Consider the following 26,064-nt stretch of genomic DNA (forward strand, 5'->3'; position numbering starts at 1 on the left):
TATATCAGAACCTAAGTGATAACTTACTATGGGTCAAAATGGGCAAGCCTTCTGATTCCAACAGAGCGCCCTCTACGTCAGTTTGACATTCCATGGACACCTATGTGATCTGATAAACAGGAGTTGATAACTTACTATGGGCCAAAACAGGCAAGACTTCTAATTCAAACAGAGTGCCCTCTACAGTTTGACACGCCATGGACACTTGGATATGGGTTAAAAATTGGGTGTGATACAAAGTCTGGCAGAGCTCTAGAAGTTGGTTCTGAACAAATGATCATTTTTTAATCCTCATGGCACCATAGATCCAATAGTATGGGATTCAAACATTGGTGTTTTATAATCTGGCCAACAATAACTCAACTCCATGAAATCAAATCACAGGTGTTTCGTGATAGGCTATAATGAAGACAGTTTCTGTTGATACTCCCAACATATACATGGTAACAATATCCAAATAATCTCAATAGAACTGAACTATTCTAACATTGAAAAGACAACAGCTATAACCACCTAGCCCAGCAACTTGTTATCGGCTTGCAAACCTACATCAACACCAAAACATCATCTCCACTGAGTGACACAATAGCAGCACACACACACACACACACACACGCACACAGTCAGGACATATGCTAATGATATGCAAATAAATATGCAAATTAGGGTGCCCCTTTATTTTACAAAATCGTGGAGAACCCTGCAGGTACTAAGATAAGCACAGATGTAGATGTTGAGTAAAGTTGTGTGGCTTCATCAAAACTTCAGTTGCTTTGTGTATGTTTTAGTACCAGACTGTATGTGTGCTGCTGCTATTGTGTCACTCAGTGGGGATGACTGGTCAGTATTGATAAGGATCTCATATCCAATTACTTCTAATGTTGTCTCTCTCATAAAAAAAACGTGTGGCTTTCAAATGTTCATACTGTTTGGCAAACTGTGGTAACATTATTCATTCATTTCTAAGTTATTCTCAGCGTGGCATCTACATGTAGTGCTGACAAACCCATACAGCTTGGTGTTCATGTAGTAGCACAAGCCAATAACAAGTCTCTAGGCTAAACTATCACAGAGATGAAATGTCAAACTTTGTAAAATGCACACCAAATGAATTTCTGTGGTTATTATTAATTAAACACATATCCACACTTAACATGATTTCACAAATTTTAAAGTTAACTAGAATGTCCCTGACATGCTGCTTGGTAAACTAATTTGTCAAGTTTTAATTGATATTGTAATTCCCATGTTGCTTAGCAACAGAAATCTACAACAAGGTTATAAAATGCTTAAAATGTCACTTTTATTTACAAAGCCAGAAATAAACATTTACAAAAGAGGCTGGAATTTGGCACTTGAAAGACTGTGGTACTGCAGAAGAAAGTACACTGTGTATGGAACAATGGTCAGAACGGATGCAATTATTGCTTGTGTCTGTCTCTTGAGAGTGGATTTATTAGTACATTTGTATATTCATTCTCATACTATTGCAGCATGTCATACTATTGTTGCATGTGTCTGCATGTATAGTCTTCACATTGTGTATAATCAAACGACTCTGGTAATGCAGCCTCAGTTTACTATGATAGACGCAAGCTAAATCTATTGTTCTTCAATGTGGTAGATTACACAAGTGAGTGATAGCGGTTCCTCTGTTTTGTGATTCTAATCACCCTGTGATCAACATAGTGTAAACATTGGAAATCCTAAAACAGTACACTGCAAGTTAATGGAACCTCAGACCACTAAATTCGTTAGTGGTCTGAGATAGAACTAGCTTTCAGAGAGCTGCCCTAATTCATTCAATAGCTTATCACTGTTGTATCAACATGTTGCCACAATAGTTTTAGTTTGTGTCTATCTTAGGAAACCAAAGGCTTAACTACCAGGGTAATACATGTAGTATGGAAGATATAAACGATTGTGGTACATTGAGAAAATGCTTTACTTTAGTGTAATGGGTCGTATGGAAGATATAAATGATTGTGGTATATAAGAAAATGCATTACTTTGGTGTTATGGGTTGTACTTGATATGGAAGTTATAAACAATTGTGATAACAGAAAATGCTTTACTTTAGTGTTATAGGTTGTATGGAAGCTATAAATGATTGTGGTACATACAGAAAATGCATTACTTTGGTGTTATGGGTTGTACTTATATGGAAGTTATAAACAATTGTGGTACATACAGAAAACGTGGTGTTATGGGTTGTACTTGATATGGAAGATATAAATGATTGTGGTACATACAGAAAACGTATTACTTTGGTGTTATGGGTTGTAACATGATGCATGTATTTGTTTTGTCTGTTACATTTATGACAAAGACATGTGCTGTCTTTCATTGTAGTCAGTTAGTACATCACTCTCTACAAGAGACAGATGCATGCAACAACTGTATCCGTTCTGACTTCTGTTCCCTGCACAGCTTACATGTAATTTCTTCAGCTGTACTTCCCTTGCTAGTGGACTGCGGTGATCAATTACTGTTGCCAGGGTAACAGTTCTGACAGTCAATGAACATTGCCATGGTTACACTTCTAACATCCTTTTCATGTCGGTCAATAATGAATTAGTCATGTTGATCTACCAATTAATACATAGATGATGCCAATCAATAATTATTACATCCCTGAATGATGCATCATGGGAAACTATACCAGTACACAAGAAAGGATGTTGGTCAATAATTATTAATTATATCCCTGAATGTTGCATCATGGGACAATTACACAACATTGGATGCTGCAGTCAATAATTATGTATTACATCCCTGAATGCTGCACCATAGGACAGGTATACAGAAAAGTTGATGTTGCAGGTAATATTTATTACATCCCTGACTGATGGGCAAACTGTACACAAAAATTCATTAGAGTCAATAATATTTCATTACATCCCTGAAAGCTGCATCATGGGAAAACTATATGCAAACGTGCATTTGGCAGTCAATCATTACTTATATCCCTGAATACTATTTCTTGGGGAAACTGCAAGCAAATGTAATGTAGTCAACAACAATCCACTGTATCCCTGCACTTGGTGAAAACTATAAGCAAGTTTCATGTTTCGGTCAATAGTTATGTATTACATCCCTGAATGGTGCATCATGGGAAAAATACACAGTAGATTACATTTCCACCAAAAATTGGGAAACCAAAACTGGCACGACTATGGAAATCAAGCAATGCGCCAACCAAGATACAATGTACTTATATTGTCCACTAAAACATAGAAACTTGCCTTTTGGCATCAGGCGATAGACAAGACAAATGAGTGAATCAAACAAACAATCTTCCAGAGAATAAGCACACTACAACTGCAACCAACCGTCCCAGTAACTGGCTAACGATTTCCACTGGAAGAGGTGGGAGCCCTGCCCCTGTGAGTGATTTTGACATGGTCATGTTTAAAATGGCTGATGGGATATACGGCTTCTTAAAGGTGCTTTTCAGAGCCTTAGGTACATGTACATGCAAACGGCGATATAGAAACTATGCAGTAACAAATTTAAAAGAATTGTTGCAACACTGATATAAGCTATTTAATGAATGTTGATGTAAACTACACGCACAGTAGGGTGGTGTCTCTGATAGCAAGTTTTTCTCAAGTGGTAGCACGTTCAATCTCATTCATTGTTTACATGGTGATGACATCCATATAACCAAGGCACTATTCCCCACCTTCTGTGATCTACCACATGCAACAAGTTTAGTTAGTTTGCCGATAGCTTGATTTCCATAGTAGTATTTAATTAAAACGACAATAACAAATCAACTGCAAATTCCAACCTAGTAGGCAGAGAGTTACTAGAGGTACATGTATATTCAATATACATACGTCAATTCTTCACAAGAATCTCTCACTAGTCAATGCTATGCAGATTAATGCATCCATATTTACTTACTATTTTCAGTCGACTGTGAAGTTCTAAAATTTGAAACTACATTGTACTTTGTAGTCCTGAAATCCTGTTATTTACAATATCCCTGTAGACTGAGTCATCCTGAGCTAGTACCCTGGATTTAAAAGTTTCTTGAGAGTATGGAATGTTTAGTACCGTTGTGTAGGTGTGTGTGAATGAATGAATGTGCATGTGTATGTAGATATGTATGTATGTATTTATGTATGTATGTATGTATGTATGTATGTATGTATGTATGTATGTATGTATGTATGTATGTATGTATGTATGTATGTATGTATGTATGTATGTATGTATGCATGCATGCATGCATGCATGCATGCCTGCCTGCATGTAATTATGCATATGTGTACATGTGTATGCAGTCACTGTGTACACACTGTGTATGTGAGTGCATGACAGAGCTGTTCTCTTAGCATGTGTATAGTTGGTATGTACAGTAACTATGACTGACATAATGTTCCCTTGTTGAACTATAAGTGGAGTACAATATTTACAATGGAGGTGTTTATCCTGTTTGTTGTTACAATACACAACAAGTGTTTCTTCTCACTGTGTGTGGCTTCAAGCTTTGAGTTCTATATCAAAATCTAAAAGTATGGTCTGTTTGACACGTGGCAGGTACCAAACACAGCACATGGTCAGTATGTTGGCTGTGTGTCATGGACAAGGGAAACAGTGAACCTTAGATCACGCATATTATGAGACGTTACTAACCAAGTCACTACTACATTTTTCTGTTGCTCTACCTGGACGATGTGCCTGTGAATACAATAATGTCTGACCTGACAACACTTGTAAGCTATTTCATACATATACAGAGCAGTACCAGAATCATTATATCAACATATATGACTTGTTTCGTCACATCGCTTTTACAGTTTTGGGGTCATTTCACCACGTACTCTTGGAAATAATCTTTACGGTACATCATACATGACAGGAAGTAGTCCAAGGTGAACCCCTATTAGCATATGACCTTTGACACAGTTTGAAGCTCTTGGCACGATGTGAACTTTTGTTCCGATTATTTGAAGGAATAATTCCAGGAGTTAATGCAAGTACACGATACATACATGTCGTTGGAATACTGTACGGTTGACTGGTAAGTCAGTCCAGCCATTGCATGAAACTAAACTGCAGGCTGACGACATCGTCCACCTCTCTGTGTTAATCCATAGTCTTTGTAATTTTAAGTACAAAAGTTTGTATGTCTGTTCACTTTCTGGTCATTTCTAGTTGCTCTTGATACTCTGTAAATAATCTCTGAAGTCTGACATTGGAGCCGATGATAGGAAGAACATCATGGAGTAAGTCTCTCTTTACCATACCCTGGAAACAACAATAGACAAAACAACAATAGGATCAATATTCAATGGTTGAACACTGAATATTCATGAGTACAAAAGTGCATTTGGCAGTCAATCATTACTTACATTCCTGAATACTATTTCTTTAGGAAACTGCAAGCAAATGTAATGTGGTCAATAACTATTCACTGTGAAACAGTGAGAAACAGCTGTCATGAATATTCAATGTTCAACCACTGAATACTGTATTTCTGCCATCTCCCATGATGCAATAGCCCATAGCAAAGATACCCTGTAAATTCACAAGATCAACTTCATGTTTCTCTGAAATCGCAAGTACAAGTGACGTAAAATCATGAAATGACTCTCCAGAACCCATATTTTATGAACATGTCTCTATTTCCTGGAGTGGCATTCCCCTTTACAACCTACCAGTACATGTGACTCCCACTTTGCATCTTCAGCATCTCCACGGTAGAAAGGACCAAGTAACTCATCACAAATTTCACGTAATCTGTTTTCAACACCTGCAAATAACAAATACACACACAATCATTTCCTAAAGTCTCAACGATATTTTTCTTTGTTTGACTGATTATTGTTGGGTTCTATTGTACTTTTATGGACCTGACATCCAATATCAATCAATCAATCAATCAATCAATCAATTGATCGATCAAAAGAATTTGTATAGCCAAAATCCAATACAATGTAATGTTCTATGGCACTGAACAGGAACAATAGTACATCATTATAAAAGTAGGAAAGCTCTTGCAAACAGATGTGTCTTGATATCCTTCTTGAAATTGTCGACAGTGGGTGATGAAAGAAGTTCAAGTAGTATACTGTTCCATAAGAGGGATGCTGCTTGTGAGAATGCACACTCACCATATGACTTAGTATTGCAACGGGGTACATGAGGTAAACTTGTTTGAGCAAAGTGAACGAGTTGCGGGTTTACTGTTATCAAGTCAGTGATGTAACCAGGAGTAGTGTTATTGAGTGCTTTGTAGGTAATCAGTAGTATTACTAATATGAGCATCAGAATCAGATTCACCATGACCTCTCAATCTGATTCTGAATATGAAGCCAATATTTGAATATTCATCTTCAAGCTAATAATGAGAAACACTGGGTAAAAGTTCAGACTTGACCTCTGACCCCATACAATATAGATACTTGTCCTTTGACCCTAATTACTGACCTTCTTGGACTAGATATCTGATGTAAGTCATAAGCCAAAACTTGTACTCTTTCTTGGACTTGACAGTGAGGGCAGCAGCAACTTGGTTCTCAAGATGACTAAGTGTAGCAGCTTGTTGTAGGTTGTGGTTCATGTTGTACATTTTAGCAGCTTGTCTGGGTCTACATGTAGGCAAAAAGTAAAATAGATGAGTAAGATGCAACAATCGTAACACTGGATTGTACATTACTGTCCCCAACATGAAGATCACATGATAATCTGCATGACTAGAGACAGGTGGGTAACATTCCGACTGAAAGCTGCAAACACCCATTTTGGGATTGTAATAATTTTACCATGCCTATGATTGCTTATATGATAGGGAAAATATCTTGAATGCTCCCTTCATCAAAGTCGTAGGAAAAAAAACAATTACTACCACAGTGAGCATTTAGATATCCAAAGCAACAGTCTTTGGTAAATCTTTTTTCAAGAAGAGATGTTAAAAATTTATATGTAATCTGTCTAGGAATCATTTGTATTGAGAAAGGAAGCTGTCTCAGGGAGCTGTAATACCTAATTTTCCTTTGAATGACTGATTTAGTTATAGTGGCAGAAGTTAGCACTATTGTGACATTACCTCTGTGTGGGTGCCTGTAATGATGCTAGGGGACCTGATAGTTGTAATGCTTGCATAGGTGGTAGACAGGCATGGTAGTCTGAACACTGTATTAACGGATCATTTGAATGGTGAAGTAGTGTCCTGTTGGGAGAACAAAGACACACAGTATAATTCAAGGGTTGGGTTCCTTGGTAGGAGTTTGTTATGAACAAGTTTTGATAATTTCTTTCAGTAATGAAAACACACACACACACACACATATGCATATGCATACACACACATATGCATGCATATACACACACACAAACAAATACATACATACATACATACATACATACATACATACATACACACACACACAAACACACACACACACACACACACACACACACACACACACACACACACACACACACACACACACACACACACACTGCCTTTACTCACCAGCAATACAGCTCTGCATTAAATGCGTAGGTTTTTCCTGTTGACAACGTCACAATGGGTGATCCTTGTTCTGTTAACACAGACTTGGCCACTTTTTCATCATTACCTGTAAAGAGAAAACAATCAATTGTACAGATTTGTGTAATAAAAACAACATGAGACAAGAAATGGTTGTCCAATTTCAAAAGTGACAAAAATAATATGGGATATACCCTACCTGACATAATAGCAGAAAGGGATGCATCCCGGATTATTGCTTTTGATTTCTTGACATTCCTGGAGAGGGAAAAAGAAACAAGACATTGGTGGTCGGCAGGGGTGAACAAATCATTTTGTGAACTGGTGGTCCCCGGACCAGTGCCTTAAAAAATCCAGTGGTCCTGCTGAAAGATTTAGTGGTCCGTGGTCCTTGGTCCCGCTAACATGAAACATTAAATCTTGCCTATGAATCTATATATTTAGACGTACACCACTTATAGTTGAACAATACCCAATTTATAATGATAAATATAAAGTTGACATGCTTGGTTTCAGTCAATTGACAATTCTATTATATTTGTAACGGTTATTTTTGACACATCGATGAAACGAAAAATATTGAACGGCGACTTCACTTGGATTTCACGAAGGATTAGAAATTTGACAGAAATATGTGACAAGGACATTGAAAAACAGTTTTACTTGGTAATGATTGCAGTATGACGACAAAAGTTGTACTACGTTTTGTCAAACTCGTCTGGAAAACCCAGATATAGCAAGCAAATCATCACAATTGTACAAAGAAACTAACCCCTTCAAAGTTGATCCTATAAAATCTCACGAAAAAAAAACTACGAACACATACATTGCCTGACTAGGAGTCCTTGTGTCCATGGTGTGACTGTGTCGAGATAAAATCAAATTTACCAGTTGTCGAGGCTTTGGAAAAAGACCTAGGAACACATACATTGCCTGACTAGAGGGAGTCCGTGTGACGGTATGGAGATAAAATCAAATTCGCCAGTTATCGAGGCTTTGGCAAATATCATATCACAGTGCTAAAATAGATACTTCGTTGACTATCTGTAGTGTAAGTGTAATCCTAAAATCAGAATGTTCATTTGGTGTCAAGTCATGCTGGTCAGTTGTTTTCCATAGCTCAAAAGATTGACCATTGTCCGTGTTGTCCATTTAAAACTTTACAGCCATTCGCGTTTCAGATGGGTCTAAATTATTTACGAGATGGATAGCCACACATTACACAGCAAATCTACTTGGGAAATGGTCGTTTATTTGAGAGGTACTACCGTAGTGTGGACACTGACGTCCTATGTTTACAGATAGTAACAGATAAGATATCGTGGGAAATGCCTTGGCGCATACCATTTCTGTCTAGGGTTGGTCTTAGCACATTATTTTTAGTTACACCTAAATTACATGCAAGGAGAAAATGAAACAGGTGGTGTATATTTTTGATCGTGTAATGTTTTATCTATTACAAAGTAAACGATAATAAGCAACATAAATGCTCAGATTTGGAGTGCATTTGTGTTATGTGTCTAACAAGCAACCCACACACCCGAAATGGAATGAGCAACATGTGTGCACACATCTGAGCTCTCCATCTGAGGTTCGAGACCAGCATATTGCAGAAAGCAATGCAGTAGGACTGGTATGGTATTGTCAACCCTTGTAAGTCATTGGAAAACCAAGATGACAGTCAGTGATTGCTATCATGGAAGTACATGTAACTGAGGTTGGCAAAAATGATGAAACCTTTGTTATTCACTTGCCCAGTGGACAAACTTGGTAACTTTTGTCCCGGACTTTTGTGGGATAACATGAAGTTTGTGCATCATTTGGATGACTTCATTTCATGAAAGGGGTTCTATTATAAATCATTTGAAGCTCCTTTATGAATAAAAACAATAATACAATCAATGCTGACAGTATGATAGCAAATAAAATGTTTCGTTTGATACATTTTAATTATTATACAATGAAATTATTACTCTTGTCTTCCTAATTCTTGTGTCCCTAAACCGGTATGTCCCTACTAGTAATGATATGAGCCACATGTGCGTTGAGTGTTATCTCCTGTCTATCATTTCACATTGTTGTTGATTCAGTGAAATAAACTACGATGTACGGCCGCTACTATGACGTATTGACGCACCACCAGTCATTCAACTGTCAAAGTTCACGCCCCCTCTCTATAGCATATTGCTGGTTTGAAGTCGGAAGTCACCTGATAATACTTCATGACCCATCGAAAGGTCATGCAAGGCTTGTAGTTTTAGCTCCATCGTGATCGTATTTCTTGTTTGTTCACATTCAGTTGTTGCTGTTCCTACTTTTTAGCATGATTATTTACAGTTTAAGGTACTGGTCCGACGGACCAGACAAGGTCAAATTTGTGTGGTCCGCCCAAAAAAATCACTGGTCCCGGACCTCGGACCAGTGGATTTGTTCACCCCTGGTGGTTGGGAAATAATAGATCTATAATGTAAATTTCAGTGCAATCATCAAAGATGCTGTACATATTTTGTTCTCTAGCAAATTCAGGAAAACTTATATCTGTGGCTTATTCACAAGAAAGTTGTGTAAAAAATTACTGAAGAATTAAATTTTGAAGTGTCTGTGGTCTGATAATTGAATTCTACAGATGTTACCTCTACACAAATATTTCTCCTGGTTGCATTTTTTTTGGCACAGAGCTGAATTTCTCTTGAGCTCTTAAATAAATTCTTGACAGATAATTAATGCATAGTTACTGAAGTCAGGAAACAAGAATCACAATGAAAACAAATCTGTTGTCCTCCCCTCCCCCACCACCAATTTGCAATGATCCTACTTCCTTTGTATGGTAGATGATTCCATTGCACATCATGTACAGGGGTGAACAGGTTGACAATAGAAGGGGTTTAGACTTACCATACATGTAAATTTCCTGCAGAGGTGATAACCATGACATAATGGCCGGTACAATGAAGTACACTAACCAAAGATGACAAAACTATACCAGGTAGAAGACGACGTCCACTTGATGAAAATATATACAAATTCTTGTCTTCACAAGCCAAACATACCATGTCACTACAAAATACAACGGTATGCATGTATGTATTAACACTACTATTCAAAACATGAATGTGCAGGGCTATTGTATTTGTTTTACCTACCAACACCTGAGTGATGAAACACTTGTATATGGCATACATGTAGATTTAGTGTCGTGTGCTACAATAGTAGTAGTGAAGCAGTGCTATGTATACAAGATTGACAAAAGATGATGCACTGTGAGTTTACTAATTGATACTACTGTTTTATATCCAATGTCTTAATACCAGTCTGTTAATAAGCTCATTCTATCAAAATAGTGCATAAGGTTGATAGTGCCTGAATCTGTATATGTGAGTGTACACATGTTAGAGTGAGTAGGTAGTAGGTATGTAGGCATGTGTGTGTGTGTGTGTGTGTGTGTGTGTGTGTGTGTGTGTGTGTGTGTGTGTGTGTGTGTGTGTATGTAAGAATGGTTTTCTCCAAATACATACCTATTTCCTGCAATTGCTAACCCCCTACTTGTGAGTACTGATTCCCAAACCAGTTTTTCAGCTCGATGACATCTGACTCTCTGTACAACAACACCTATAATAAACAATACAAAGTTTACCATTTACAAGTGTTTGCAATCAAGTCAAACAGTCATTATCAAATGTTTCAAAAAAAGAAAAAGAATGAAGCACATTTCTCATAAATGAATATACAAATATAAAATATGACACTGAATGGTACATATGTCCTACCTGCTAAGGCTACGTTATTTTCAAGTTGTATATTAAAAGATTGGTCTGCACTTGTTCTCCCTAGAATCTGTTTCAGGAAAATAAGGTGATATTAAAATATGACTCATGTCAAAGCTGATGTCAATCAAACTAGGTGTTCCAAAGTTATTTCATTTCAAAATGGCACTGTTGGTTAACTGTGTGAGTGTGAGTGTGAGTGTGAGTGGGGGTGGAGGGGTTGGGATGATGTAAAATTTCCTATATTAGAGTTTGCTCTTCTTTTATTCTTTCGACCGAGTTTCGAAAGAGGCAGTTAGGAACATACTTCGCTGACTAGATGTAGGCAACTTGTATATCAACAGATATCTGTGCTCTCTCTGACTGCATCTGAGAGTTTTCAAATTTATTCTATTCACACAGTGTGTCATGAAACAGATCAAGACTTGTACATTTCATTTAATTCCCTTTTTACTTTTTGAAAATCTTCATATTTGTTATCTTCAAACAGTGAATAATGAAATTTACATGCGAAGAATTTGATTAATTTGGTTTGTGTAAACCAATTTGATGCACAACTGACACACAATTTCTAGTGATGCACCAAAATTTGGTATTCCCCTATCTCTTACTATGTGGTGACTCACAAGAAATGCCAGTTTTTATCATTTTCACTCACAACAACAAAATTTGGCCATCATTAGAGGGCATGCTATTGTCTGCCATATCTTACCTCCAGAGAGAGACTTTTCTGTGGCTGTGGTGTGGGTAGCTGTAATGCTGAACTGACAATGATAGCATGTCTACTGCTTTCTTTGTCTGGAGTTGTCTAGAAAGAGGTGACAAATTATCAAGAATGGTAAGATATGAAACCATTAATTACATGTAAACCATAGAATTCAGAACATGAAATCACATACATGCATCTGTGATAAAGGGTAATCAGATGTTATTCCCCAATATTTTTCTTCATTCAGTTAAGGAAAATACGAGTGACCTAAGGGGGGTGGGGGTGGGGGTGGGGGCTTGTCACTACAAGTCACTTGACTCATAGTGACAACCCTTAGGTCACAAGTATTTCCGACTGGATGAAGAAATATATTTGAGAATGTGACATACAACGACCAGAGTATATATTCCATATTTTTTGTTGAACCTGGCTCGTGCATGGTATAATGTTGGATTACAATTAGAACTAAAGTTTGGCTTTGAAAATAGTCATTGGGCACAGCTATAGATTAAGTTAATCCAAAACAAAATCTGTCAATAGAATTGATCCTATTTACTCCCAATGGACTCCAGTGAAAATAGCGGAATAATCTAGGACCATGGGACTGAAAAATATTGAGGTTTAAGAATACTAAATACAAGAATGACAGACAAATGAATAACTGATGTACCAGAAATGGACAAAATAATTTGTGTGACCTAACATTCAATTTTCTTTATGAGGATTGCCATCTTGGTCTATTTATAGAAGTTCATTTACTACTACATGTATATGGATCAAAAGACCCTGTAAAGAACAGCGCCCTCAAGTGTCATAACATAAAAATGATTATTTTTCATAGCTTTAATTTATCTGGGAACATGCATGTTTAGTTTGAACACAGTCTTTTAAACAATAATTTACAAAAATAAACACCAATTTACATATTCATGAATTTACACTGTGATGCGTTTCTTACCGATGTTGCTATGGCAGCAGCTGCTTTTGCCAAGGTGTCTTTCCTTGGTCGTTTGGCCCCTGGTGTTGTAGAGTCAGTTTTTCTCTTGATTGATATTGAAGAAGATGCTGTAGTACTGGATGACTTGGACTCTTTCACTTTGGATGACTCTTTGGATCTGTACAAAATGTTGCCAGTATCAATATGATGAAAATACTCTGAAATTTGTCATTGTGATGAGGATCGTCAACCAAGACAGATTATACTGCCACCTAGTGGTCAGCTTTAACTATGGGATATTTGATTTGTCATCGTGATGAGGATCATTGATCGAGACAGATCATACTGCCACCTAGTGGTCAGCTGTAACTATGGAATTTGTCATTCTGATGAGAATCGTCAACCAAGACAGATTATACTGCCACCTAGTGGTCAGCTTTAACTATGGGATTTGTCATTTTGATGAGGATCGTCAACCAAGACAGATTATACTGCCACCTAGTGGTCAGCTGTAACTATGGGATTGACATTCTGATGAGGAGTGTCGACAAAACAGATCATGCATTCAACAATTTATTGGTATGAAAACAAGTTATTCACCATACTTACTTTTCTTTGTCCTTATTTTTCTCTTTATCTTTTTCTTTGTCCTTGTCCTTCTCTTTGTCTTTGTCTTTGTCTTTGACTGACGGGGATGACGTACTCTTTGTTTTGTTGGCAGTTGTTTTGGACTTACTGGTCAGTCTTGAGTCTAGAGCTGACATTGGCTGTGACGCAAAATAAAAACATTTGTGTTTCATATAACTCAACTGACCCTAGTTTGAGCCACCGACCCTAAACATTTTTTTAAACATCTAAAACAAAAAGTTAAGAAATTCTTTGTCTTCTTGTCTTTCACGCACGTTTGTTTTCTTTCCCCAATGATGCCTGTACATATTTCTTCACAGAAAGGGTATTCTGACTGACATTTCACTTGTTTTTGGGTCGAATCAATATTTTTCAAAAATGATTTTAAAAAATAAAGTGAAATGAAATCCCAACCTACCTACCCTATTTACCAAGGGCCATGTTATTGGAAACACACAATCATTTTTTTTGCCTAATGTAGTGAACACACCAAATATGAGATTGCTGGACAACTGACAAAAAGGCAATGACTGGGACATGAAATAAGACCATTTTTTGCAGTTCAGAAATATGCTCCATAAATTGATATAAGGCTTTGAAAATGAGAAACTCTGCCAAAGACAATTTAGTGGTAGGCTAGCTTTTGTATAGCCACAGTTACAATGTTATAAATAGTATTATGAATCAAGATACCATCACAGTTATAGACTACAAAACTTGGCATCAGAATCAGAATCATTTTCAAATGACCACAGAACACGATTCTGTGCCAGCACCAGCTTCAGTATCAGATCAGGAAGCTTTCAATATAGTCCCTGATGAAAATCAGTCAAACTGTTAAATCTACCCAAAATTCCTTTATGATAACATACCTGTATGGATGGTGGTAGTGTCGTGGTTTCCAGTGGTTTTCCCTGATTACTGCTGTTATCTGTCGTTTGATCCGACACTGTGCCAGGTGAGCAAAACACTGTACTCACAAATGGTTCTGGTACCCCACTATGTGAATCAATACAAATAATATCTGTTAATATTTTTTTTCCCTCTTTTTTTTTTTTGAGAAGTAAAGTGTCAGTCAATGTCAGTAGCCAACTGAATAGTTTTCATTCCAAATGACATCATACATACAATTTATAAAATGGCTATTCTTATGACTTTGCAACAACAACAACAACAACAACAACAACAACAACAACAACAACAACAACAACAACAACAGATTCTTATTATCAGTAAATATTGATTCAGTTTGACATCGTACGAAAGATTTACCAGGAACACTAACACAGTCTGCGCACAACTGGCCATTTCACAGACAACTATAAAAACAAAGACAAATAGGAAACTCACCCTAAATCAACCTGAGGAGCTATGCAAAGTGGTGTGATTCTCCGTCGACCATCAGCAGTTCTAGTTTCTATCTGTTTGGCTAAGGGATTCTAAAATAACAAAAGAATTCATATATACATTGATGTTTGTTAGAATACGGCACCCTTCTCTGTTTACACAACTTTCCTAAAAATTAATATTAGTACCACTTCATGGGAAGTAACAAGAAAACAACTACTACGAAGCAATAAAGATACTGTAAACCTGGAAATGTTCGCATATGATTTATTTTCGCTAATTTCGCTACAAAACAAAAACGCGAAAATAAGTAGGAGCGAAAATATATATTTCTGCATAATGCAATGTACCAGTATGGTTATTAGTGAAAATTAATCTTTGTGAACTACATGAAGACTGTAAAATCGCAAAATTTTCTAGTCGTGAAAATATGCAGGTTGACAGTAGCACACACAATTATTGTTTCCAAAATGTCTGTATTTGGTTGAATGATGTACATGTAACCAGTAACAGCATACACACACTACTATTATTTCAAAATGACATATGACAAACTTGGTAGATTGTACAAGATTGCACACAACAAATTTACAGTGATCACACAGACCATACAATGAAAATACATTTACAGTGAGAGGTCTATCTCAGCTACATATTTATTGTGTTTATCTTAACATAAAACGTTGTGGGCCAGTTTCACTGAACTTGATATCTTGTCCCATCAAAACTGCATAGTTGTAGAGAACCCCCTATCACAAATACTCCCACAAAGATGAACATGTTACCAAGGAAAAAGTTGAAACCACTAGATTTTATGCAGTCTAAAAGGTCAGAGGTTAGGAGATGGGTACTTACAGGTTTGCCACCCCCTTCCATCATTGGAATATTCTTCTTGGGTGTAGTGATTGTTGTCTGTTGTGTTGCTTTCTGTGCGTTCTGTTCCTGTTTCTGCTGCTGAATTTTCAACATGGCCGGTGTCTCAATAATTGTGTTGCCATAGCTACTGGTGTCATTTGTAAACAAACTGCTGCCATAGACCTTAATATGCAGCTTGGCCTGTGATGACAATGAGAGGGGAATATTAGTTTACTTAGATATTTAAGTTAACCCTTCACATAATGAGGCAAAGTCCTGATAGAGATTCATAAAGTAAAGAGGTTGTAGTTACTAAGTTACACAAGTATATTCTGTTTCTGTATGGTTAACCTTGGAAGGTGACTGGGGTGGGGTGGGGCGGGGTGGGAGGTTATTGAGAAGGCGGAAGGTAAGAAAGGTGGAAGAAGAGATTGATAGACATGTAATTTTTTCTGCAAATGATCTATCTTATACTGAAAAAGCAAGAAGGAAAGTTGAAGGGGCCAGTTACATATATGGGAATGTGCACAAGTTACAACACTGTAATACTGTAGCCAACTCTTCTGTTGTAGGCCAGTCTTGTTAAATTAATGAGATTTGATTGAGATGGTGTGGTTATGGTGTTGTTGTTGGTGGGTGTGTGTGTGTGGGGGGGGGGGAGGTTGTAGAAGGATGAAGTAATGGTCAACAGTGCCACACTGCTCTTCTGTTGTGGGCCAGTCTTGTTAGGTTACTGAGATATGATTGGGGTGGTGGGGATTATGGTGAGTGCTGGTGGGGGTGTGGATGGGTGGGGCTTGGGGGGTTGGAGAAGGATGAAGAATTCAATAGACAGTGTCATAATAATGTTCTCTACTATTGTAATACCTGTATCTTGCTAAATCAATGAGTGATGGGGTTGGTAGGAGGACGGCAGTGAAGGGAATTAATGAACAGTGTAATACTAACCTTCTCTTCTGTTGTAAGCCTGTCTCCTAATTCTTCTTTGGTGAAGTCTAGGTATGCCACTGTACCATCCCACGAACAAACAAGTAGTTCATAACCACTTTTACTCCTGTGTATGAAAATATGACATTTTACAGTCCATTTCCACATAGCATGCAAAAGCTATTAAATGAACTATCGAGATCAGTCAGACTGATCACAAGGTTTCATGTTGAGATAGACACAAAAAAGATAACACACAAACATCACATGCACAGTGTCAACTCTTTACTAAGTTAATGTTATAAAACAGTAACAGCATGGGCACTACTACTACTACAATAGACACATGGTAGACTTGGGAGAATTGTTGTTCATTGTTTGTGTTCTAGCAGGACACTCTCTCTCTAACTCTATCTATGAACTGTATGGAACTATTACTAATTTGAAACAATTTTTAACCGAATAGTAAAAATATAAAACTTACCATGAAATATCCAGAATCGAATTATTGAACAAGTCATGGGTGACAACTAAGGGTCTTTTCAAAGCTGTTAGCTGGAAGAAGATAGGAATGTTTCATTTTTAAATCTGAAGTTTTTTAGATTCTAAGATATGTCGTGTTGTTCAGCTCTATCAAGCTTCTAAACCAAGACTGTCCTAAACTGCTCAATATCCTGCACAGTGCAACCAGACTTGGTTGCAGCCAATCAAAATTTGTTAAACTGCAAAATGTGTCAAACTGACCATGATGTCAGCCTTTCAATGCTGATTTATGAGACCAGTCACCTGATATTGCATCAAAAGTAAACATAAGTTTGTTATTTCAAGTACAAACAATTGACAAGTATCACCATAACAACATTCGTTCTTGTCATCAGAAGCAGACACTATTTCTGCCCGTTAGCAATGTACGATTTGATGACGATATCATGGGCAGTATCGCAGTTAAACTCACCCATATTGATAGTGATCTGTCTCGGCTGCCAATAGCACAACATGAATATTGCTGAGTTTTTCCTGTACCACCTTTCTTGAACACCTTGGAGAATATATTAGGATTGAACCTCTGCAAGCAAACACATAACAAACACAGCTGAGTCATGGTTGAGATGACCGCAATATTTCAGTGAATTGAATTTTGGTAAAGACCCATATTAGGTAAGATGAGTTATACATGATTACAAGACACTGAAATATTGAAATGCATACTTACTTTCATGTAACTAGAGACATGTGTGACAATAAGCACAACTAATATTTTTCTTCATTCAGCCAAGGGAAATACAAGTGACCTAAGGGGCCTTTGTCACTATGAGTCACTAGACGAGTAGTGACAAAACCCTTAGGTCACAAGAATTTTCCGGCTGAATGAAGAAGAATGTTAAGCAATATCTTTAGTATGGAAGCTTTAAATTTCAGACAATTTAGTACATGTATTGATGGTAAAGATGTGTAAGTGTCATTTAAAGTTTGATCATGTAACTTATAGGCTAAATTGTTCATTTGCATAATTAATGAGTTTTGGGGAATAACATAATTATACCAGTGCCAGTAACATCAAAGAAAAATTGGGGAAAGTAATGACAATTTTGAACATTTGATTCATATTTCGAATACAGTAGAACCAGTTATGTAGACATGTGTTGTCATGACAATAGACGTGCATTGTTGTGACGCAGAATCACTAGAGTATATATTCCATATTTTTAGTTCAACTTGGCTTTTGCATGGTATAATGTAATATATGTGATTTGGTGAAAGGCTAACAACACTGAGGATGCAATATTTTCAGATCAGGAATGTGCAATGTGGTGCATGTAACTATAAACTCAAAAGCTGATCATTTAGGCTCAGTACTATTTTAGCACAAGTAGCCATGAGCAAATTTCAGCAAAGATAAAACTGCACTTTTAATTTCCAGTTATATAGTATATTTATTGGACCATTTACAAATTTTTTATGATACAACATTGAACAATAATTCTATTCAAAGTAAAGATGATATGTTTGTTATAAAGACAATGTACTGAGTGGTGTTTCAAATAAATTGTTCTCTTTGTCTTCCACAATTCAACATTAATTGTTATTGATAATGAGAAAGAAAACAGCATCACAAAATCCACTGTCAGGTCAAAGGTCAGTGAGCATGTCTGTTAGTGTTATCAAGTGGAGAAAACTTGACATTTCTTACCACACATGTGATAGCCTTTCTATGTCCTACAAAGTCCATGTTGACTTTCCAACCGTCTCTTTCGATGATCTGTGCTGTCGGACCGGCGTTATTCATGGCATGTGCCGATACAATATAGTGACCATCTGGTGACCAACTTAGCCTCAATACATGGGTTGTGCCACCACACTGAATATGGAATAGAAAGAAAGAAGTTGAATCCATATGAGTTACGGCAAATTTAGTCAACTTAACAGGCACTGGGTTGAACTTCACGGCAATTTGACCAACTTAACAAACACTGGGTTGAACTTCACGGCAATTTGACCAACTTAACAAACACTGGGTTGAACTTCACGGTAATCTGGCCAACTTATCAGACACTACTAAGGTTGAACGCTACACATGATAACAACTTTGCATGGGTTTTACAGGTAAAAGCCTATAACAATCATTTTACCAACAAGACTTAAAATCTGATAATCCCTAACCCTAATGTAACGTCTCTCCTACATTTTGTTTCATTATATATTAGTAGGGTTCATAACATATATATAGTATTTGGCCAAGTGTTTTTTCAGTCTTATCTGCCAATTCTATTTTGGACTATTTAAAAAATCTATTTCATTTATAACTTTAAGTGGTTTATACAGTTACAACTGCAGTGGCTTTAGATAACAAAGATTTTTAGAAAAGTAACAAACGAAAAATATTGTATTCAAATGATCTGGGGAAATATTTTTGTCTGTAAGAGGGAGTTCCTTCAAATAATTAATAAAGGTAATATTTGTCCACTCACTTCCTCAAATGGTTTTGTAATAGTAGTTTCCTGTTGCCAATCTAAAGTTCTCCAAACTCTAAGACTTCTGTCATCAGACTAGGAAAAAAAGAGAATCAAAAACATACTTAATTAGTTCAAGTCAGAATTTATGTGAAAAATATCAATCTCCCTCTGAGGTGCACAACTAGGCAGAAATGCAAGCTTTTTGGTACTTTTAGACTACAGGGACACTTCAACACTCACACTTGTTGGACTTGGTGTTTTAAAATTGCTTCCAAGCTATTAATAACCTGTATTTCACTAGGGGAAGTACACTTTGAATGAACAAAGCCTGTGATCATATCAGCGACTGAACAAATCTACATAACGGTATGTAACTTCTAAATTCTCGTGTGAACCTGCTAAATTTATGCATCATCCAATACATTTGTGATATCTTACCTGTGATGCTATATATTTGCCAACAGGCTCTCATGTGCTACCCATTGTTACCTATCTAGCCAAAACACATACCTGTGATGCTACATATTTGCCAACTGGATCCCATGTTATACCTTTCACCAACCCTGTGTGACCACGCAGTACTGATAAAACTTCTGCAAGACAATGATACAAGATGATTAGATCACTGACAGCAAATACTAGTAGGTCTGATATGTTAAGAAGTGAAGAATGAAGATAAAGAACGAAGTGCAATAATCATAACAGAACTTTGCTCTAACATTTAGCAACTAAGACGTAGTGCAATTGTACTGATGGTGCAATTGATTTTCAATCTTCTCCCTCAGAGGTGGTTTGCAGGGACAAATATTTGGCCAATCAAAATGTGTCATGATCAAGAATACCAGTATACACTGTATTATTCATATATTGCAAGTCCCACTTGTGAGTGTGTCTTTTAAGAGAATATCAACATCATTTTACTGCAATAGTAGGTCCTTGCTTTGAAATTGGTTACCATAGCATCTTGTCATGAACCACTTCTTGGTTACTATGGTAACTTCTATCTTGGATGAGGAGAGTTGTTCTCATAAGGCCTTACCTGGAAATTTATGTGCATTCCATATGACAATAGTGTTATCAATACTACAGGATGCAAGCCATGCATCGTGAGGTGACCAGGCTAGGTCTAATACATCTGGAAAGGATAAAAGAAGAGATACGTCAATGAATTTACTTATATGGGTTGTCGGTGGCCTAGTGGTTCAATCACTTGCCTCTTACCACTGTGGTCGGGATTCAAACCCATTCAGGGTTTGATTAAATTTACCACGCTGTAAGTAAGAAAACTGCTGTTCAATTTGACTCTACTGAACAACGCAGGTTTTCCCCGGGTACTCCAGTTAACCGGTTTCCTCCTGCATTAACACTGAACCATGGGGGATGGCCCACAATGGACTTCTTGGGAGACAAGTGTTTATATATTTAAAGAACTATCCAGTATAAATAAAGATTATTTTCATTATAAAAAAAATGCAGAAATGGAAGGCATATCCTGAACCCTGGACTGTGCTCAGCCCTCATTTTAGTATAAAAGTTGGAATATGCTGGTGATGACAGGGTATTTCTTTATTGTTCTATACTTTGTTATTTCTTACCTCCAGAGTGTGTGCTGAGAGTACATACACATCTTCTGTTGCATACTGTGTACGTTATATCTTACCTCCACAGTGTGCTCTGAAAGTGCAGAAGCACCATTTCTATGTTGTGTGTTATTTCTTATCTCCAGAGTGTGCTGTGAGAGCACAGGAACACATTGTTGTATGTTGTGAATGGCATTTCTTACCTCCAGAGTGTGCTATGACAGTAGATACTGTCACTCCACACTTTTGTATGTTGTGTATGTAATTTCTTACCTCCAGAGTGTGCTCTGAGAGTGCAAACACACCTCCATTGCTCTATGTTGACTGTTTTACCACCAAATGTAGTTGATGAACTCCCAGCATACCTGTAATGATAAAGAGTAAAATAACAATATTAAATTTTGACATAAACGCTCTTATTCATATACATCATCCTTATAACATCATATATGAAAACACAATTCTGACTTTATGTTTTCTAATTTCCAATCTTTTCTATTCTTTCCTTTCCATTAAATCTTACTTTCTATACATGGAAACTCTGAAAAAATAAATCATTACATGTATGATGGCGAGCATACAGAAAATACACACATCTACTTACAAATGTGAAAATCAAGCTATGACCAAACTATGATAGACTCTAACAAAATCTATTGCTGTTGCATGGTAGATTACACAAGTGAGTGATATGTGATGCCTTGGTTATATGGATACACCCGCACAATCATCCTGTAAATAACATAGTGTAAACAATGAATGAGGTTGAATGTATGACCATTTGATGAAAACTTGCTGTCAGAGACACCACCCTATTGCCAGTGTACAAGTAACTACATCAACATTCATTGATAGCTTATATCAACAATAATATTTTTAGTTTGTCTAACTTAGTTAGCCTATAGCCTGGTTTCCCTAGTAGTATATCAACAGCAGTTTGTCTATCTTAGCCTATAGCTTGATTTCCATAGTAGTATATCAACAATAGTTTTAGTTTGTGTCTATCTTAGTTTGCCTATAGCTTGATTTCCATAGTAGTATATCAACAATAGTTTTAGTTTGTGTCTATCTTAGTTTGCCTATAGCTTGATTTCCATAGTAGTATATCAACAATAGTTTTAGTTTGCGTCCATCTTAGTTTGCCTATAGCGTGATTTCCATAGTAGTATATCAACAACAGCAGTTTTAGTATGTGTCTATCTTAGTTTGCCGATAGCTTGATTTCCATAGTACACAAAATATTTACATGATTGGTAACTTATCAACATTTCAACTAAAAGAAAGACAGTCAAATTATAATTGAGGAAAGAACATTTGACTCAAAAAGTTTTAGTATTTGGAATGAACCTGAGATCCATGCTTGAAAATTTAACATAATCACTCAGTCTGGTCAAAGTTGAGAAGAATTGATCTTACCTGCCCATGAACTGCCATATCATTATTAGTTTGTCATCACCACCAGATGCCAAGTACTTTCCATTCATGGACCATCTTACACAGTTCACACATGCTGTCAAAGCAAAGACATCACACATAGGTACATGTTTACAGTAGAAATGATGTTGGCTTGATGTTTCACTCATGGGACATTATGTTTTTGAGACAATCATTGCACTACAAACATACTACTACAAACTGATTAGAAATTAATTGTAAGGTTTGAAACAATTGTCAATTTTGGCCAGTTTAATTAGATGGAGGTGTGTGTGTGTGTGTGTGTGTGTGTGTGTGTGTGTGTGTGTGTGTGTGTGCGTGTGTGTGCGTGTGTGTGTGTGTGTGGTCCGATGCCAAACCAAAAGAATTTAGTTTTTATCCTACATTGAACTATTGATCTCGCTCCTAAGTGGCATAGTACAGTAAAAGGAACGAAATTGATGACTGTATAAATTATATTACCATAACATTGCAATTTGCATAGTCTGTACACAGGTCAAAGGTCAAGATCATAAATTGAAGATATAAGAATTAAGATGCCCTTACCAAGGTGATTATCCATGGAACATAGTAATTTTGACACATTTTCATTCTTTTCATCCTTCTCATTTTTCACTGGTGCCATGTTCCATAATGCAACTTTTCCTGAGTCATCTCCTGTTGCCATAGAAACAACAAATTAAAACACAATGGAGAAAATAGGTATTCTTAAAAATGTGATAATTCATATTTATGTATAGCAACCTTTTATGGGGTACTGCATTGTTGAATGTGTAATGTGGGTGAAAACTACAGGCTGCCCTTGGATATATTAATTAAAATATAGAGTACTGGTTGTCACTCTTGCATGGCATGAAAAGAAAAGACATGAATTTTTATATAAATTGTAATGATTATAGAACTATGCCATGTACACATTTGTTCTACAATACTTTGAAACAGTAATCATTACACTGGGGTGACACACATAGTGACACACACAGTGACACAGTGACACATGCATACATGTACACATACAAATAATTTATGGATTGTAATTAATGAGACACATGCATGTCCACACACACACACACACACACACACACACACACACACACACACATACATACATACATACATACATACATACATACATACACACACACACACACACACACACACATACATACATACATACATACATACATACATACATACATACATACATACATACATACATACATACATACATACATACATACATACACACAATTTTATTCTTATGGTGACTCTTTTGTTAGTCTAATTTTCTACTTGAAAACCACTTTACTATCATCCAGCCTTGAACAGGTCAGATTTAGTCATGTGATCTTACACATAGCCTTGGCTAGGTCTAACTCGGATAACACACATAATTAAAATATTTCTGTACATGTATGGTTGTGTTTACGTGAACTATACTTTTAAGGGCTTGGTACAGAGTTGAACTTCTCTAATAACTATGAAACAAATTATGGGTACAAATTTTCACTGTTTTCGTCTGTGATCTGTATTGCTTAAATTAAGAAATACAACAACAAAAAGTGCTGTGATCAATTACTGTTCTATTTTTTCTGTAGAGCAAGTGTTATGAATTTGTACGTTTCAAACGTGAGAAACGATGCCCCCCTCCCACAAATCGACTGATGTAACCATGGAAGTTGGTGATACTTGTGCATGCTGTAACTTAGAACAAATCACAAATCCCAACAAAAGCCTATTACCCGAGGTGTTCGTATATTCGAATACTCAGTTAGCACTCGTGAAAAATATTTTTCTCTATTTTTATACAATATTTATTTTCAGACAGCCGCTGAGTTGATCGAGGAATAACATTCTTTGCATTCATTAAGATTGATTCACTACTCGGTCATTAGTGTCTGGGTCACAGTGTCTGTCTGGCATTAAACGGTATTATAACAAAACACCCATTCTCACTTTCCTTTGCCACATAAACAAACACAATAGAGGGACGTTACGTGATACTTCATGACGTTGGACATACCTTGGCCTCCGGTTGCAAACCTGGATCCATCAGGATGAATATCTATCGAAAATATGGGTTTTCCTGGAAAGAAACGGAATGATGGGTTTATGTGAAGCAAACATACGAATGGAAACACTGAACACGTCGAAACGGTGATTTGGTGGTTTGTCACTGCCTGTCAAATTATTGAATTCGGCGCACATGTCACGTGTGGGGGACCTCACATTGTTAGAGTTTTTGGCTATTTTGAACTGCAAACAACCCTATTTTAAAGAAATAATGAATGCTTACCATCATGAGACACCCAGGATGGCTTCAGAAGACGCATACTGCTGACTATTCAAGTGTTGCTGCAAAGTTGTTCAATGTTTCAAGTAAATTTGCAGGAAAGCGATATCAACATTTACTGGAGTCAGCCATTTTGTATGCTAATTTTAAGGTTATAACATTGAAATAGGTTAACTGTAGGTGGCGCTTTAAGCGGGAAAGTTTACAGACCGTGCTGTATTAGCATAGCCCCCCCCCCCTCCATATCCTGTACTAGACTGAGTACAATAACTGTAGTGTAAGGTGGCCAGAGAAAAGACAATACAAAGGAAAACAATACATTACAGAAAAAACACAGGAAGTACTAACGGAGAGGGGAGAGAGGGTTGGTTAACTTATTGAATAAATTAATACATAGGATTGAAAATAATTAATATCTTGCTCAGAAAGATCTGTAATGAAAAGACTAAGCACAGAAACCTAACTTAATCACCGAAATAAAAACAAGCTTTTCGAATATGTTATCTTACATGTAAAGGCTATGAATAACCTAAAATTGCCGAAGACATCTCCAGACCTGCTAGGGGAGACCTGCTAGGACTACCTCACTCCAGAGGTCACTCATGCAGTCAACCAACAATCAGATACAACATTTGTAGATGTACTGTCTTTTAGAGATGTGAAATTCTTGCCAGGATAGTCTAAAACTTGCCTTAAAAGACTCTTAAAGTAAACAAACTCTCCAACTCTCCCCTGCCAATGATACAACCACCAGATGTGCCGACCTTTACTATAATGATGTCATTTAACTTTTTAAGAACATATTTCAACCCTCTGTGTAAAGAATAGTTTAATTTCCGATACTTGATGGTGCTGTCTTGAAGTTTGCGCCTTAAAGGCTCTGAATAGCCTAAAAGTTGGCTTTAAGAGTAAAAACCTTCAGAACTTCTCAGGGGAGACCCCCTAGGACCCCCACAAGAGGTGGACATATCCTAGTCTAAAGCTCTTCCCCTAAATATTACTGTCAAGATGCTAGATTAAACTTTTCTTTTAATATTTCAACCCTACGTAGTTGCTTTTTACATGTTGGTGCTGTCAAATATTGGTAAAACATCTCCAGGGCTTCTAGGGGGAGACCCCCTAGGACTCCA

At 36.8% G+C, this 26,064-nt stretch overlaps 1 protein-coding gene across 1 annotated transcript; it reads right to left on the reverse strand.

Annotated features, from left to right (window-relative positions):
- Window positions 1-5,145: 5,145 nt before the first annotated feature.
- LOC144448867 (protein HIRA-like) lies at window positions 5,146-25,054 on the reverse strand. Its single transcript, XM_078139181.1, has 27 exons — window positions 24,938-25,054; window positions 24,665-24,727; window positions 23,188-23,298; window positions 22,624-22,717; window positions 21,481-21,572; window positions 20,667-20,762; window positions 20,138-20,220; window positions 19,643-19,720; window positions 18,865-19,032; window positions 17,629-17,739; window positions 17,158-17,228; window positions 16,695-16,800; window positions 15,747-15,947; window positions 14,895-14,983; window positions 14,417-14,543; window positions 13,527-13,684; window positions 12,939-13,095; window positions 11,984-12,079; window positions 11,275-11,341; window positions 11,023-11,116; window positions 10,403-10,564; window positions 7,707-7,765; window positions 7,490-7,595; window positions 7,061-7,183; window positions 6,442-6,602; window positions 5,670-5,764; window positions 5,146-5,259 (listed from the first exon to the last, which is right to left on the reverse strand). Exons 1-27 carry the CDS (start codon window positions 24,972-24,974, stop codon window positions 5,146-5,148), a joined length of 2,919 nt encoding a protein of 972 aa, XP_077995307.1. The 5' UTR covers window positions 24,975-25,054.
- Between the last annotated feature and the right edge of the window lie 1,010 nt (window positions 25,055-26,064).

Source organism: Glandiceps talaboti, chromosome 18, assembly GCF_964340395.1.
Source record: "Glandiceps talaboti chromosome 18, keGlaTala1.1, whole genome shotgun sequence".
In the NCBI taxonomy this organism is placed as follows: Eukaryota; Metazoa; Hemichordata; class Enteropneusta; family Spengelidae; genus Glandiceps; species Glandiceps talaboti.

Coding starts and splice junctions, on each gene's coding strand:
- LOC144448867 (XM_078139181.1), bottom strand. CDS start 24,974: ATGCGTCTTCTGAAGCCATCCTGGGTGTCTCATGATG. Junction 22,718..23,187: donor TTCCATGGATAATCACCTTG/GTAAGGGCATCT, acceptor TTGCTTTGACAG/CATGTGTGAACTGTGTAAGA. Junction 5,765..6,441: donor CAGATATCTAGTCCAAGAAG/GTCAGTAATTAG, acceptor TGTTATTTGCAG/GTGTTGAAAACAGATTACGT.